Below are 17,010 nucleotides of genomic sequence, written 5' to 3'. Positions count from 1 at the left end.
AAATTCCCCCAAGGTGTTATTGTGAGTGCTGTTTGTCTCGATGTGCCCTGCCATTGGCTGGCAACCAGTTCAGGGTGTACCCCGCCTCTTGTCCATTGACAGTTGGGATAGGCTCCAGCTCTCCCGTGACCCACGTGAGGATAAGCGGCTAAGAAAATGGAAATACATATATATATATGAACGAGTTAGGAACAAGTGTGCTTTGTCAAAAGGTGCACTTTCGAACTGAACAGTGGGCTCTCGTACATGTCAAGGGAGTCCGCGTAGCACTCGTGGTACACGTTGCCAGACTTTGACAATCAAACTTGCCCTTGTGTTGCCGGCTTTGGCCTTAGAGCCACGTAGTCTACATGGAAGTGTCCCTGTTGCAGCACGCAACAGGAAGAACGACTGATGCCCTTTTATTATTGCTTCTGAGAGTGTGGGGGTGGGGGGGATCCAGATTCTTCTCACAATTCAGCGTGGACAAACAGGAAGGCAAACAGCTCAATATGGCCCATCAATAATGAATTAGCACAGGAATCCTGCTAGCTTAGAGAAAGGCCAATGCTGCTTTCAGTATGCATGTGTGCGCGTGCGTGCGTTTGGTGTATGTAAACTGGCAATATGATTTACAGTCAACTTCACGTCACCTCTTTTAGCATCACCTCACGAAATAAACCATTGATATGAAGCTGAAAGGCTAACATTGATATTCAGCGTCACCCTTACTGTTTCTCATCCAGTACTATGACCTGAACATTTCACCATATGTAAGTAGAACAGAGATACAAAGAAAGTAGAACAAGTAGTTAGCAGAGTGCCAGGACAACACTGAATTTTGCAACATCCCTACGAACTCACAATCTTCCATCATTGGGGTGTCACCTGGTGCCTGTGGGCAACATGTTGGTCACCCCTGGCAAAGATAGTTTTTCCTCATGACGTCACACAACTTATTTCCGGGTGGTACGACTACGTGTCCTCAGACTCCAGTGAGGATTTTCAACCGAACGCCATGAAGACGAATTGTGATGTAAATTGCTCATAAGAAAGACAAATGGCCGCCGGTACTTTAGGTTTGGACGAATAATTTTATTCCGAAAGGAGGCGTCAGCACCGCGGACAGCGCCTCCTGGCTGCCCGAAGAGACTCCGAAGCGCTCCACCTGCACTTTCCATTTAAAAAAAAAAAAAAAAAGGAAAAAAAAAACAAGTGAGAGTCTTTGTCCGTGTACAGGATGTCACCACGCGTGTTCCGGAAGTAGCTGCGCGAGGCGAGCTCCATTTGGAGGTGGGCATCGATGGATGCGCTCCCCTCGTCGGCGATGGCTGTCGGACGCCTTCATCCTTCTTTGGTCTTCTGCATTTGACGGGCAAAACCGAGCGCAGGCCGCCTTTTTTCTTGTTTTCTGTTGTTGTTGTTCCTTTCCTTTCTGTTCCTCCGCCTCCCTCCTCCCTTGATGGCGACGACGGCAGACGCGGGGAGCACTCGGCGGTGTTTGGACAATGAGAATGAGTGACTTTTCGGGCCCGGATGCTCGGGAGGAGATGGCAAAAGCAGAAGAAAGGAGAGCGGCCGTGACGACGAGCTGACTCTTTTGTTGGCCCCCAGATGGCTTCTTTTGTCGGATGATGATTGTCCCCGAGAGTCCCAGATGTGAGCGCGCGGATGTCGAGTTCCCCGCCTCGGCATTGCTTTGCCTCCACATCGGCGGCGAGCGAGACGAGATGTAGGCTCGACCGTCACCTCTCTCGTTTCATGCACATGAACACAAGGTGTCTCGGGTGGTTTATTTTCTTTCTATTTTCATCGGAAGACGAATGATGTATGTCGTGCTGCTGTGAGGACTGCACACCGAGCGTCTGAATGGGCGCGTTGTAAAATTCGACGAGGGCCAAGAAAGGAAGAAGGGAGCGCGTCCATTCGAGCCACTCGCAAACATCCTCCAGCCAGGCAGGCGTCGGTTCCCGTGTGCGTGTAGCCCAACATGTTCAAATATCGGATCCGCATGTTTCTGAACGAACTGAAAGTGCTGGTGTGGATGCGATCCGATTCGAGCCAGTCCGGCTCATCACCCGACCCCGACAGAGAGCGACGCTCGGCCGCCGCCGCCGCCGCAGCAGCTGCCGCCGCCGTGCGAGGCTTGCGCGTGATGGGCGGCTGCGGCTGGCCGCCCTTCGGCGACTGCCGCTCCCGGAACGACGACGAGGAGTACTACGGAAGCGAACCGCCACGGCCCCGGAGCCAGCTGCGGGCCTTGGACGACAAGGAGCCCAAGCTGCAGGTGCAGGGCCTGGACGCAGTGTCGCTGGCCAGCACCGCCAGCAGCCTGCGGACCCCCCAGTGCCGGATCTGCTTCCAAGGGCCCGAGCAGGTGCGCCATCCGGCCAACATTTGAGGTCGACCGGCAGGTCAGGCCCGAGCGAGCTTGTTCGTGCGGGCTCGCGCGCTCCACTGCTCGTCGAACGCAGCCCGTGATGGAGCCTTCCATATAAGGCTCACACTGTCTGAAAACAACAACAAGTCCTCCCTTTTCTCATTAAATATACTCGGCTGATTGATCATCTTTATTTAAAAAAAAAAAGGGGGAGGGGGCGTTCAGCCTAAGAGTGGAACCGCTGTCTTGTGTTTTCGCCACTACTGGTCCCACGTACGTTTGAGGAGCTTCAGGGTCAAAGTACTAGTGCGCTCTTTGTCCTCACTTAAAATAAATAAATTCTTCGTATTTCTAGTCACGTTTTCCCCGCTGTAATCGCACTGAAACCTTAAACTGGATCTGAAGGAGCCTTCTGAGCATTTGCTCCACAGCCAAAGGTCCATCTACTAGTGGACGATTTGTACTCACTAATAGTGGTTTCACAGTACCAAAATTTGGACTTCCATACACCTGCATAAAATACTTCAATAGGGGTTCTGAAGCTGTACGGCAGCAAAAATCGAAAATCTCAGTAAAAGTAGTGAAATGAAGACTAACAACTTCAATAAAATGGATAAATTAGGTCATAACGGATTTTTTTTCCCATTATTGTACTTTACAATTAAACATTATAAGATGGACTAACTGCCAACATTAGTATTTTTTTTTTCATTCATTAGATCAATGCCTGCATCATTATCTCTTTCTCTCATGCACACACATACATACATAGACACATATTAGAATCTGCTTTAATGTCCAAGTATGTAAAAACACACGAGAAATTTGTCTCCGGCAGTCGGTGCCGCCCTCATACGACAATCGACAAAGAACAATAGACATTCAATTAATAGGAACTACTGTATTCCTCATAAGAGTCACAGTTGTGCAAGATACAGTCTTGTTCCTTTGGAGCAGTTAAGAGTGCATCAACGCCCCACATTATGTTACGCCAAGAGTCACAGATGGTGTAGTGTAGTGGTACAGAGGCCTCACTTTGCTTCCGGCAGCGTGGGTTCAATTCCCGCTCAGTGATTGTGTTGATATGTGCCCCGCGACTGACTGGCAACCAGTTCAAGGTGTACACCGCCTTTGGCCCAAAGTTGGCCGGGATGGATACCGGCACTCCCGTGACGCTTGTGAGCATAAGCAACTTGGGAAATGGATGCATGGGTGGATAAACAGAGCCTTCCATGTCATTTGATCAGGACGAACATGTGTTCTGTCTTCTTCTCTACCACCAGAGTTTGAATGTGTGCAAAGATGTTAGGTGAGCCTAGTTGCTTTGGAGAGAGATGTAATGCTGGTCGTAATTGACATGTGAACAGGTACATTGATACCAAAAGAGAATTGTGGGAAATGGTGGTAAGTCATACACAGTGAGGGAATTTAGGAATGGACTTTTCTGTCACTTGGATTGATACAGATGTGCTCACTTTGACAGTGAAACGTATAGCCATCTTGGAGACTGAACGTTAGCTGGCAGTTATTATGTTTTGCTAAATAACTCAAAGACAACCCAAGCAAATCTTTTCATAGAAGAGAAACTGCCATCCGCAAACCCCATGATGGTGGGTTACTTTCCAGTCTGTCCCTTTACAAATGCGTTTTATGTCTTGAAATCTTTGTCATCCCCACGTGATTTTTTTCTGTGCTCGATGAAGTTTTTGTATTACTCACATTGGGACAGAGGAGAAACTTATTATTATTATTATTATTTGGTTAAGGGTCATTGTCCCCAAAAAAGGGGAAGTATTATGATCCAATAAACCAGAATATGGGGTCTCGAACCCCCGGATATGGGCTGTTCGGTCCCTGTACAACCGCTATGAGAGTTTGGTCCGCATTGCCGGAAATAAGTCAAATTTGTTTCTGGTGAGAGTTGGACTCCGCCAAGGCTGCCCTTTGTCACCGATTTTGTTCATAATGTTTATGGAAAGAATCTCTGGGTGCAGATGAGGCATAGAGGGTGTTTGGTTTGGTGGCCTCAGCATCGATCATCTGCTCTTTGCAGATGATGTGGTTCTGTTGGCTTCATCAAGCCGTGAACTCCAACTCTCACTGGAGCGGTTCGCGGCTGACATGAAAATCAGCACTTTCAAATCTGAAAGCATGTTCCTCAGTCGGAAAAGTGTGGCGTGCCCTCTCCAGGTCGGGGATGAGATCCTGCCCCAAGTGGAGGAGTTTAAGTATCTTGTCACGGGTGAGGGAAGATTGCCGGAAGGGCTCAGTGTTGAGTCGCTGCTCCTGCGCATTGAGAGGAGCCAGATGAGGTGGCTGGGGCATCTGATTCGTATGCCTCCTGGATGCCTCCCGTGTGAGATATTTGGGTCCCATGTCCCACCAGAAAGAGACCCCAGGGACAACCCAGGACACGCTGGAGAAAGTACATCTCTCTGCTAGCCTGGGAACGCCTCGGGATCCCTCTGGAAGAGCTGGAAGAAGTGGCGGGGGATAGGGAAGTCTGGATATCCCTGCTGAAGCTACTTCCCCCGTGACCCAACCCGGAGAAGCGGTAGGAAATGGATGGATGGAAACTTTATCCTTTCTAAAAAGATGTTGAGTCAGTGAACTTCTTTTTAATATCCTCACGTTATTTTGATTGTCCAAAAAGTGTACAAGAATAGAAAAAAGTCTAAGAAATGCTGCTAACCGTGTATAAATGGGTTCTGTCGGTAAAATGCTCATATTGTCACCTGCTCTCCTCCATCTTATTTGAGCCATTTATTTATCCACGACAGAAAGACATTAAAAATACCTAAACCATTTGGTGTATACCTGGTAGTGCAACCCCAAACACAATTTGTTTATGCCACGGTTGTCAGTTCACGACAGTGGTAGTCAATCACTTTCTGCGACCCGGAGGTACCGTAGTGCCTATTGTCTTCAAATATTACTCTACCTGTGTTGTATGATTTTCCTGATTTGCTGTGGTTCCTATTATGTCATGCAGGGAGAGCTATTGAGCCCATGCCGGTGCGACGGGTCTGTGCGCTGTACCCACCAGCCCTGCCTCATCCGCTGGATCAGTGAAAGGGGCTCCTGGAGCTGTGAGCTGTGTTACTTCAAGTACCAGGTTCTGGCCATCAGCACCAAAAACCCCCTGCAGGTATTTCATCCGTCCGTCCCGCTCTGACTTGGGACAGCTCAAACGTAGCTAGTGCTGTTCAAAATCAGTAGACCAAAAACCAGTAGTCGTAGAAAACCAACAGACTCAACATTGGATTTGTATGCTCATGAGTGTGCAATCAAACTCATCGAAAGTGCCATTTTAAAATTAAACGTAGTGTGGCGCTCATTCTTTCTGTGAAATAGAAATAGGTGTGAAATCATCTTGGACTGTAAGAAGTTGTAAGTCCATGCAACACAAATGCAAGGCAGTTATTGCAAACTATCGTTATTCAACAAAATACTAAGTCACGTTGGCCAGTATGGGCCTTCATCAGCCGGAGTTGGCTGATTGATCACATCCCCTAATCTAAGCCCCCCAGTCAACCAAGGAAAAATTCCAAAAGCCATTTGTGGAGAAAGGATGACACCTTAAGAAAGGACGGCCAGGCTGCAATGGATGTCAAGTGAGGAACATTTATCACATTGTTTGGAGCTGTCTAATATTCATGAAAAAGGCAAGAGATGAAGCACCGTGGGTAGAATCTTCAAGAAAGTGGTTGTGTTGGAGCAGAATCTTCCATGACATCCACTCCAGGGGAGGCGGTCAGCCTCAGATCTCGTCCCGGTTTATCAAACAAAACCCGAACAAGTACACTCACAGAATCAGTCACCGTTAACTGAGCCCTCTCTCCGAGCAGGAAATGAGAAGGAGGTGATGGGAGCCTATGTGTGCTTGTGTAACGTGGGTTTTACTTCCCTTGGGCTCACCATGTGAAGCAGGGAGCATAGAGTTGAGTGTGCAGAGTGAGCTAGGCAGTGCCCAAGGGCACAGGCTCAAGGTATATGAAATGTCTCCTCTCTGGCAGGAAAGGAGCACAAGCTGGCGTGTGAGGTTTAGAAGTTGCAACTCGATGTAATCTGGTTCTTCTGCACATATGGCTTGGGCTCTGATTCAAGTCCTCTTGAAATGGGTTGAACTGTCTCCCACTCTGGAGTTCCCCATGGTGAAAGGCACCAAGTAGATATGAGTGTACTTATTGGCTCCTGGCACAGGACCTGTACATTGGGGTTCACCCCAGTGGATGAGAGGGTAGCCTCCCTTGGCCCTTGGGTGGGGGGAGAGGGGGTGGATGGGTCCTGACTGTTTTCTGTGCCTATGCACCAAACAGCAGTTCAGAGTACCCACCCTTTTTGGAGTCCTCGTAGAGCGTGCTGGAGAGTGCTCCCGCCAGGGATTCCGTTATTTTTCTGGAGTACTTCATTGCTCACTTTGGCAATGTCAGCTACACCTGGAAGGGCGTGTTTGGGAGGAACGCCATCCCTGTTCAGAACCCAAGCGGTGTTCTGTTTTGGACTTCCTTGGTGGGGGTGAGGAGCTCAGAGTCCCTGGTACGGTGTTCAGGGCACGTCGCCCGTGGAGGATGACCCAGGACATGCTAGAAAGACTACGTCTCTTAGCTGGTTTGGGAACACCTCGGGATCCCATCGGAAGGGCTGCAGGAAGTGGCTGGGAACAGGGAAGTCTGTGACCTGACCTCAGATAAGCACAAGAAAATGGATGGATGGCTGAATTTCAAAATGGAAACATTTTTCTTCATGTTTTGATTTTGAACATAATATGCAGTGTTTCTAATGCATTGACATAAAAACAATCCCCAAGATCACTGGGGAGCACACATTTTTTTTGAGTTAGGTCCAGCAGCTTTTTTCTGGTGCGGAACCCAAAACCAATCTCAGTTTTTCTCTATGAGGTCAAGTTTCTGAACAATGTGAAAATAACGTGGAACAGAGGAAATATGTAAACACAACACTAAGATGGAATAGTTACAAGCTTTGACAGTGAAAAAACTAGCATAGATTTTTTTTCAAACTGTTCCTCAGTTTTAGGAGCGTCTCTCTTTTTGTTGTTGTTGTTTTTAAACACACTGCTCTTTTTTTTGTTCTGATCCACTCTTTCTTGATACCGCTCCATATTCTCCACAAGCCATTTTTTTTCCCCCTGGATGTATCATGAATAATCACACCCTGCAGTTGAGGGAAGTCTGGTGAGCAGAACTTCATTTGCATTAGACAGGAGGGGGAAAAGGTAGCTGCTCTCAGCTGGGATGTTTGGAGAGGGTGCTCAGTGCCATTCAAGTTCAGCAACTTTAATGATGGATGGCATCACGCATGTCGTTTGTTTTCACACAAGTCCAACATGAAATTGTCCGCTCTTGTCAACACGCTGAAAACACGCTCTACGTTTCCATCACAGACGCCGATCATGCATTTCATCATTGGACCGGTGAACCACGTTTTATTTTGATCAGCCCATAATGAACACATTTGATCAGCTTCTTTTGTGGGTGACATCTATCTATCTATCTATCTATCTATCTATCTATCTATCTATCTATCTATCTATCTATCTATCTATCTATCTATCTATCTATCTATCTATCTATCTATCTATCTATCTATCTATCTATCTATCTATCTATCTATCTATCTATCTATCTATCTATCTATCTGTCCATCTTCTTCTTTTCCTTTCGGCTTGTTCCGTTAGGGGTTGCCACAGCGTGTCATCTTTTGCCATCATAGCCTATCTCCTGCATCTTCCTCTCTCACCCCAACTGCCCTCATGTCTTCCCTCACCACATCCATAAACCTTCTCTTTGGGCTTCCTCTCGCTCTTTTGCCTGGCAGCTCCATCCTCAGCACCCTACCACCAATATACTCACTCTCTCGCCTCTGAACATGTCCAAACCATCGAAGTCTGCTCTCCCTAACCTTGTCTCCAAAACATCCAACTTTGGCTGTCCCTCTAATGAGCTCATTTCTAATCCTATCCAACCTGGTCACTCCGAGCGAGAACCTCAACATCTTCATTTCTGCCACCTCCAGTTCAGCTTCCTGTTGTTTCTTCAGTGCCAACCCTAACCTAATCCGTACATCATGGCCGGCCTCACCGCTGTTTTGTAAACGTTGCCCTTCATCCTAGCAGAGACTCTTCTGTCACATAACACACCAGACACCTTTCGCCAGCTGTTCCAACCTGCTTGGACCCGTTTCTTCACTTCCTGACCACACTCTCCATTGCTCTGTATTGTTGACCCCAAGTATTCGAAGTCGTCCACACTTTCTATCTCTTCTCCCTGTAGCCTCACTCTTCCCCCTCCACTTTTCTCATTCACGCACATATATTCTGTTTTACTTCAGCTAATCTTCATTCCTCTCCTTTCCAGTGCATGTCTCCATCTTTCCAATTGTTCCTCTGCATGCTCCCTGCTTTCACTGCATATGACAATATCATCTGCGAACATCATGGTCCAAGGGGATTCCAGTCTAACCTCATCTGTCAGCCTATCCATTACCACTGCAAACAGGAAGGGGCTCAGAGCTGATCCCTGATGCAGTCCCACCTCCACCTTAAATTCTTCTGTCACACCTAAGGCACACCTACGATTTTAACATACTTCTCTGCCACACCAGACTAACACATGCAGTACCACAGTTCCTCTCTTGGTACTCTGTCGTAGGCTTTCTCTAGATCCACAAAGACACAATGTAGCTCCTTCTGACCTTCTCTGTACTTTTCCACTAGCATCCTCAAGCTAAATAATGCATCTGTGGTACTCTTTCTAGGCATGAAACCATACTGTTGCTCGCAGATACTTACTTCTGTCCTGAGTCTAGCCTCCACTACTCTTTCCCATAACTTCATTGTGTGGCTCATCAACTTTATTCCTCTATAGTTCCCACAGCTCTGAACACCCCCTTTGTTCTTAAAAATGGGAACTAGAACACTTTTCCTCCATTCTTCAGGCATCTTTTCGCCCGCTAATATTCTGTTGAATAAGTTGGTCAAAAACTCCACAGCCATCCCTCCAAATTGCTTCCATACCTCTACCGGTATGTCATCAGGACCAACTGCCTTTCCATTTTTCATCCTTTGTAGTGCCTTTCTGACTTTCCCCTTACTAATCATTTCCACTTCCTGGTCTTTCACTCTTGCCTCTTCAACTCTTCCTTCTCTCTCATTTTCTTCCTTCATCGTTTGTACAAAATATAATCTACCTGCGTGGTTCTACCTCCGCTCTTGTCGGTCACTATATGTTCCTCCCTCTTCTGGAAATAAGTGTTCACTACAGCCATCTCCATCCTTTTTGCAAAGTCCACCACCATCTGTCCCTCAAAGTTCCTTTCCTGGATGCCGTACTTACTCATCACTTCTTCATCGCCCCTGTTTCCTTTACCAATATGTCCATTACAATCTGCACCAATCACCACTCTCTCGCTGTCTGGGATGCTCAGAACTACTTCATCTAGTTCCTTCCAGAATTTCTCTTTCAACTCTAGGTCACATCCTACCTGTGGGGCATAGCCGCTAACCACATTATACATAACACCTTCAATTTCAAATTTTAGTCTCATCACTCGATCTGATACTCTTTTCACCTCCAAGACATTCTTAGCCAGCTCTTCCTTTAAAATAACCCCTACTCCATTTCTCTTCCCATCTACTCCGTGGTAGAATAATTTAAACCCTGCTCCCAAACTTCTAGCCTTACTACCTTTCCACCTGCTCTCTTGGATGCACAGAATATCAACCTTTCTCCTAATCATCGTGTCAACCAACTCCTGAGCTTTTCCTGTCATAGTCCCAACATTCAAAGTCCCTACACTCAGTTGTAGGCTCTGTGCATTCCTCTTTTGCTTCTGACGATGGATCCGGCTTCCTCCTCTTCTTTGTCTTCGACCCACAGTAGCTGAATTTCCACCGACGCCCTGCAGGTTAGCAGTGCCGGGGGAGGGCGTTGTCACGACCGATCCGGTATGGGATTCTTTAGATGAACGCTCATATTTGTTTGGCACAGTTTTTACGCCGGATGCCTTTCCTGACGCAACCCTCTGCATTTATCCGGGCTTGGGACCGGCCTACAGATTGCACTGGTTTGTGCCCCCATAGGGCTGCATTATCTATCTATCTATCTATCTATCTATCTATCTATCTATCTATCTATCTATCTATCTATCTATCTATCTATCTATCTATCTATCTATCTATCTATCTATCTATCTATCTATCTATCTATCTATCTATCTATCTATCTATCTATCTATCTATCTATCTATCTATCTATCTATCTATCTATCTATCTGTCTGTCTGTCTGTCTGTCTGTCTGTCTGTCTACGATGCCACAGATCTACATGGAATTTATGTTTCGTGCAACCTTGGATGTTGAATAAAGAAACTTGTTTGTATTAAGAAGGACACGGCTTTCCTCTATCAAGTGGGTACGCACTTCTCCGATTGGTGGTACTTGCTGTTGCCATGGAAACGTGTAAGTCGGAAGCCAGGAAACTCAGCACTTGGCCATGTCAGTGAAACGTTACATCCCGGATAATATACTCACTTTGGTAGATTTTCATCAAAACAGCTTTCTTCCACTTTCCAAAATGGTTTCAGCAAAACTGTCCATAGCTGCTTGTTTGGATTTACGTGCCCTGTGATTGGCAGTTGGCCCGTTCCGAGTATGTCCCGCCTCCTACACAAAATCAGATGGGCAAGACTCCAGCTCAACTGTAACTCCAATGAGAAGTGGCCCCCTCCCCGCATCCAAAAAAAAAAAAAGAGATGGCCTGTGTAGTCCATTTTCAAGAGCACTTTATCCTGGTTAGGGTCTCAGGACACTGGAACCTAACCCAGCTGATTTGGGGCAAAAGCCAGACTACACCCTAAACCGCTTGCCAGTCAGTCACAGAGCACATAGATATAGACAGACCATCACGAAATTGGAACCGAACCCACATTGCCCGCACCAAAGTCTGGGGCCGCACCTGAAATAACGTTGGATCTTCTTTGATAATTTCACATTGGGGTGCAGCACGCACACCATCAGTTGCACAAGAGCCCCCTCAAGTTGTTTGCCAAAGATTCACTGGCACACAGCACAGTTCGGTTGTGTTTAACTTTTAAGTTGAACTCATTTGCATTTACTGTACATCATTTGTATATAATTTTAAACAAGTGTTTGTTTTAAAATATTTTATTGATCCACATTTTTTAGGTGTGAGTTGGTGTAGGAGTACCACTGCTGTAAATGGTATTATATTAAGATTTTGGGAGTTAGGTTGTCAGTACTACCAAATCAGAGAAGCTAATAATTTGCAGTTGTTTGGTATTTTCAATTCATCTGGTTGGACCAAAGTAATGTGATATCAAATGGAAGCATTACTTTGGACAATGTAGTACTTGTTGAGCATGTAAGAGTCTGTCCAGCGGCGTGTCCTTCCAGTGGCAGGCCATCTCGCTGACGGTGATCGAGAAGGTGCAGATCGCGGCCATCGTGCTGGGCTCCCTGTTCCTCATTGCCAGCATCTCCTGGCTCATCTGGTCCTCTCTCAGCCCCTCGGCCAAGTGGCAACGTCAGGACCTGCTCTTCCAAATCTGCTACGGCATGTACGGCTTCATGGACATTGTCTGCATAGGTAAGCGCGCCGTAAACGGTCTGCTGGACGACTGCGGTACAAAGAAATACAGAGTCAAGAAGTCCAATTTAATTTAACCAACAAAGTTTTTTTATTTATTTATTTTGTGTGTTAGGGCGTCCCCCTGGGGGTGGGCAAAGTACGGGCCCCGGGCCAGATCTGGCCCGTTATCATTTCGAATCGACCCGCCGACGATTGGCACTGAATTGCCCAAATCATATCAAAATCATGCCTTTATCGATTGGACAGCATCCTGTAATGGCGACTGGTTCCACCAGGTTGTGCTGTAATCACCAGTGTTTTCACTTGGTTGAGACTTGACTTTGGCTTTTCTGTTTTTACGCTGCTACTGATCTGAACCCTTTTTCAACCATGCGTGGGCCAAAGAAAAGAAAAGTTGACTGTTAGTGCTAAGTGCTTAATCTACAATGTGTGATTAAATACTTTTTCACAGAGGTCCACTCAACGGCTGTATGTCTAAATTGTTAAGAAACCATTGCGGTTTTAGAGGAATATAACATAAGCCGTCACGTTTCTACCACGCACGCTGATTGTGCTAATGGCCAATAAATGCAGGAACTGTTGGCTACAGCTCAGCGGTTAAGAATCAAGCTTGCAGGTTCATCAAAACACCTCCTTCTGACAAAATCCAATCCAAGATTCGGTCACACAAGGCCCTGGAACTGATTGATCTCCAGTGTGACATGCCAGGGTTTTATGCTTCATTAAGCGCAGATAAACGTCCCAAAATCCTGAAGATGGCACACAGGATGCTGGCGGTGTTTGGTTCTACATCTGTACTGTATGTGGGCAGACTTTTAGTGTGATGAACACCAGCTAAACATCCTACAGATCCCAGGTGAATGATGAACATCCCCATTGTGTTCTGGGTATTGCCACAACAAAACTACCACCAGACTTTGATGCACTGGCAAAAAAATAAAAAATAAAAGTGATCAACAAAACAACTGTCACGATTAAAAGTAAAGTTGAGCATTAACACGGAATGCCCTTTTTTTAATTTGTTTGATTAGTTTCTTTTTGATACTTAAGGATCTGGTTCTGTATTGGCCCACCTATTAATGTTGCCCCTGAGCCAAAACATTTGCCCATCCCTTGGTTAGAGTCATCAACGGTGACGTATGATGGCGATGTCATCGAGTTCCAGAACGACCCGGCTCCCTTCTGCCTTGGCCTTGCTTAGCCCAGCCTGGCCTGCATTACTTTTCCATTCCAACCAGCACCAATCAAAATTGGGACTGATAGTGCCGGGATCAAATTGATTGATTTGAAGGCGACGCTGAGATGTTTGTTCCTTGTCGTGCCTTCCACCTCGCTGGATGTCATCTTCTGCCAACATGGACAAAGGTCAAGCCCAGGACAAAAGCTGCTTTAAGCCTGCCCCCACTCCGTGACGCGGCCCAACCCGACAGAACCGGACCACCGCATAGTTTCCAACGCACCCCCACACATGAGCGATTCATACGTTATATTCATTCATAAGCCTAAATAGGCATTGGATGCTGTGTATTCAATATCTTGTACACTGGCACAGTTCTTAACCCACTGGTGTCAAACTGTAGGCCCGGGGGCCAGATATGTGGCCCGCGAAAGCAAATCCATAGTGCAACTTCTCTGATTCTTGTAAAAATCTCTAGCAAAATTTCAAATTGTCAAATTCTTCGGGAGAAGAGAAGTGTTGGTAATAGAATATGTCACGGCTCAAACTTTTGTGACCTCAAACCCAATCATTGCCTGGAGGGTGGCAGGTGTGTGGATGAACAATTTAAAAAGGGGTATTCTAACCATGGTATACTTGCTCAAATAGTTCATGCTTAAATTTATGAATAGAATTGTCAATGGGGGGAGAAATTTTTTTGTAAGGGAGCTGAACATCGGTTTTGAACCGCAAAAAAACATATGTGAAGGATGTCCGTGGCCCAGCTGTCATCTGATTGGCCGACAGAAGTAGGCCTTTCTTTAAATGTGGTGACTCCTCCCTTGCTCAATGACTGCGTCTAAAAACTGCCGCACACCGAGCGACACCGGCAAACCCAGCTGAACCGTCGTGTGATTTGGCAACTGTTTTCACAAGCGGCTGATCAATCTGCCACCTGTTTTGCCGCACTTACAAAATTGAATTGTTGTCCCCAATCGCCGCAGGTGAGCTTTCCCTATGGGGAAAAACACATTTATGCATCTAGTGAGCCGCACCTCCTTGGTGCATAAGGTCATATAAATTGAACATAAAACATCAAATATTGTGTTTGAAATCAACTATATTCATAATGGATATTGAACCTGTGGAAGAAAAAGAAAAGCTCGTGAGTTGAATGTATGCAAATGTATGCTAGACGCTTGATACGTTCCAATGAATGGAACCGACGAGCCTCCCTTGAAATATCCCTACTCTCGCTTTTATTCTCACCAACACCCACTCTCGTTAGCATTGGACCGCACTGGCTGTTCACGTCACTCAAGCAGGCACGCTTATGTTGTGTGTGAAAGGCAACTTCAAGTGGACAAATTAAATACCACAATGTCCCTCAAAAGTGCAGTTTCACTTAATTGCAATTGAAATACCTGTATGAAGCTTATAAATTCAAGTCCAATCATAGAGCACCACTCGGGTTGTGATCGACGGGGGCCGTTCCTCCCAATCACAGTCTTCCAGGTATCGCTGTCATTTCCCAGGTGAGCGTTGGAAGTCCCCCAGCAGAACGATGGAGTCCCCAGAGGGAACGCTCACCAGCACTCCCTCTAAGGACTCCAAAAATAGTGTGTACTCTGGTGTGTACGCACAACAGGACTCGCCCCCCCCTACCCCAAGTCAGAGGGAGATGACCTTGGCTTGCACACACGCAGTAAAACATGAATAGCAGTAGATTTGCGTTAAAGCTTTGCATTTCTCAACCGTTAATTTAAGTTCAGAATTAATTGCGACGATGTTTTGTCAAACATCAAGCTAAACGTTGCTCTTTACTTGTTCATGTCGATATTATTTGCATTGCCGATTGGTCAGGCTAAGTTTGGAAATTGGTAATTCATTTTCTAAAACTCTGACTGTGGCTTGTGTTTTGAATAGCGACTTTTCAGTTTTTCTTTTTTGTGTGTGTGTATCCTCAAATAATTTGGTGTCTCACCAGATGTATGAGTTGAGATTTACTTCACAGCGTATCTTGTCTGTTGAGGAACAGATCTAAATTGTCCTGTTCTTCCGACAGGCCTCATCATCCACGAGGGATCGTCAGTGTATCGCATTTTCAAACGATGGCAGGCCGTCAACCAGCAGTGGAAAGTTCTCAACTATGAGAAATCCAAAGACCTGGGCGACCCGGTGAGTCTGGCCAGCAAGACGGGGGCCCGTGGCGGTCGCGGGACTCCACAGGGCCTGGCGGGCGGCAGCGCGGGCCGCCGGGGCAGGAGGCTGAGAACTATTCTGAACCGCCGCTGCGGATACACCATCCTGCACATCCTCAGCCAGCTGCGGCCCAACGACCCACGCATCGGCACCGCCGCCAACCGGGAGGTGGTGATGAGGGTCACCACCGTATGAGGTGGCAAGGAGGAAAGACCTCCTCGTGGCCTTGGAGTCCAGATCTAGGTGAGCGTATGTAATAGGGAAAGCGAAATCGGAAAAGGACCTGCAGAGGAAGCAAAAGCGATGCCCGGAGCATCAAAAACACGCAGAGACACTCTCCACGAGTTCTCCTCTTGTTTCTAATCACGAGAAGAAGCCAGATGCTCCTTTTCACCAATGAGGGAAGTGATGAAAAAAGGATTTAAAAAAAACACTTTCAAAGACATCAAGGAAGGACGGAAAAGGGGGAAAGGAGCGTTTCTAAACTAATCCGAAATGACCAGACATTTTTTATTCTCTCCAGTTCAATATCAGGATGCACAGAGACATTTCTTTCTCTTTCGGTTGAGCCTCGAATTTTTTTTTTTTGTTTTTTTTTTTTTGCATCTCTTTGTTTTCTACTCAATCTTTGATTTCGGAGGGATCAAGAAATCATGTCAGTCCTTACAGTACATGCCGAGCCTTTCCAGACACCTTTGTGTGGTTCTTCATTTGAACAAGATCATTATCAATACCAGGCAATACACCCAAGTGAAAGGAAAAAAAATTCCCTCCAAAATCATATCAAAATCAATGAGATTGAAATGATATTTAGATATAATCTCTTTGCAATAAATACATCATATGTACATTTCATGAGGAATTTTGCATGATTATATCATTTTCTTTACCACATAACATGGACACAAATTTGTTGTTTCCAATGGTGCTTGCCAGAATAAACACTCTCAAACCATCTGATTTCAACTTTTTGTCACCGTCACAAAGTCCGACAATGTTTTTTTTTTTTTTCTTTTAAAACACCAAGTACAGATTTGTCTGAGTCCTATTTGATTGGTAAACTATTGGATTAAAACTCGGGCTCCGGTGAGCTCTTATGACTCCGTCTCTGTCTGTCTGTGGAACAGTGGACTACTGATAAGCGCATCTGCCCCACAGTTCTGAGGACTGAGGTTCAAATCCTAGCCCCGCTTGTGCGGAGAGTTCATGTTCTCCTTGTGGCTGCGTGGGTTTTCTCCGACCATTCCGGTTTCCAAAAGCAGGCACGTTAGGTTAATTGATGACTCTTCATTTGCCCGTAGGTGCAAATGGCTGTTTGTTTCTATGTACCCTGCGATTGGCTGGCAACCAGTTCCAGGTGTACTGCTACCCAAAGATAGCTGGGATAGGCTTCAGAAATCCCATGACCCTTGTGAGGATAAACAGCTAAGAAAATGAATGGATAGATTATTTAATTTAACCAAACATGCACTAGTTCAATGCTAACACACAGTATAATCCCAAAGACAACGGTAAGGCTAGTGGAAATTAGCATCGATGTTCCAATGTCATTTTCTTTCTCTTAAGCCACTTAAAATATGGGTAAAATTGTTGTGACATTGTTTATGGTGGAGTTAATACATTTTTTTTAGCACAAACGTGGGAAAAGAAAATACTGATTGGAGG

General features: G+C 46.0%; 1 protein-coding gene across 1 annotated transcript; it reads left to right on the top strand.

Moving 5' to 3' along the window:
• Positions 1 to 1,283: 1,283 nt before the first annotated feature.
• Positions 1,284 to 16,242, top strand: marchf9 (membrane-associated ring finger (C3HC4) 9). The gene is made up of 4 exons (XM_061807950.1): positions 1,284 to 2,356; positions 5,352 to 5,507; positions 11,792 to 11,984; positions 15,209 to 16,242. The coding sequence occupies exons 1-4, from the start codon at positions 1,970 to 1,972 to the stop codon at positions 15,538 to 15,540; spliced, it is 1,068 nt and encodes a 355-aa protein (XP_061663934.1). The 5' UTR covers positions 1,284 to 1,969; the 3' UTR covers positions 15,541 to 16,242.
• The last annotated feature ends 768 nt before the right edge of the window (positions 16,243 to 17,010 follow it).

The sequence above is a fragment of the Syngnathoides biaculeatus genome, chromosome 2 (assembly GCF_019802595.1).
Source record: "Syngnathoides biaculeatus isolate LvHL_M chromosome 2, ASM1980259v1, whole genome shotgun sequence".
NCBI classification, from domain to species: domain Eukaryota; kingdom Metazoa; phylum Chordata; class Actinopteri; order Syngnathiformes; family Syngnathidae; genus Syngnathoides; species Syngnathoides biaculeatus.
The sequence above is the reverse complement of the archived record's forward strand: the minus strand, read 5'-3'. Positions and strand labels throughout refer to the sequence as shown.

What these genes read in the sequence shown, in the direction of transcription:
- marchf9 (XM_061807950.1), top strand. Translation starts at nt 1,970, where the DNA reads ATGTTCAAATATCGGATCCGCATGTTTCTGAACGAACTGAAAGTGCTG. An exon ending in GCTTCCAAGGGCCCGAGCAG is followed by an intron (nt 2,357 to 5,351) that starts GTGCGCCATCCG and finishes TATGTCATGCAG; the next exon opens with GGAGAGCTATTGAGCCCATG. An exon ending in GCACCAAAAACCCCCTGCAG is followed by an intron (nt 5,508 to 11,791) that starts GTATTTCATCCG and finishes GTGTCCTTCCAG; the next exon opens with TGGCAGGCCATCTCGCTGAC.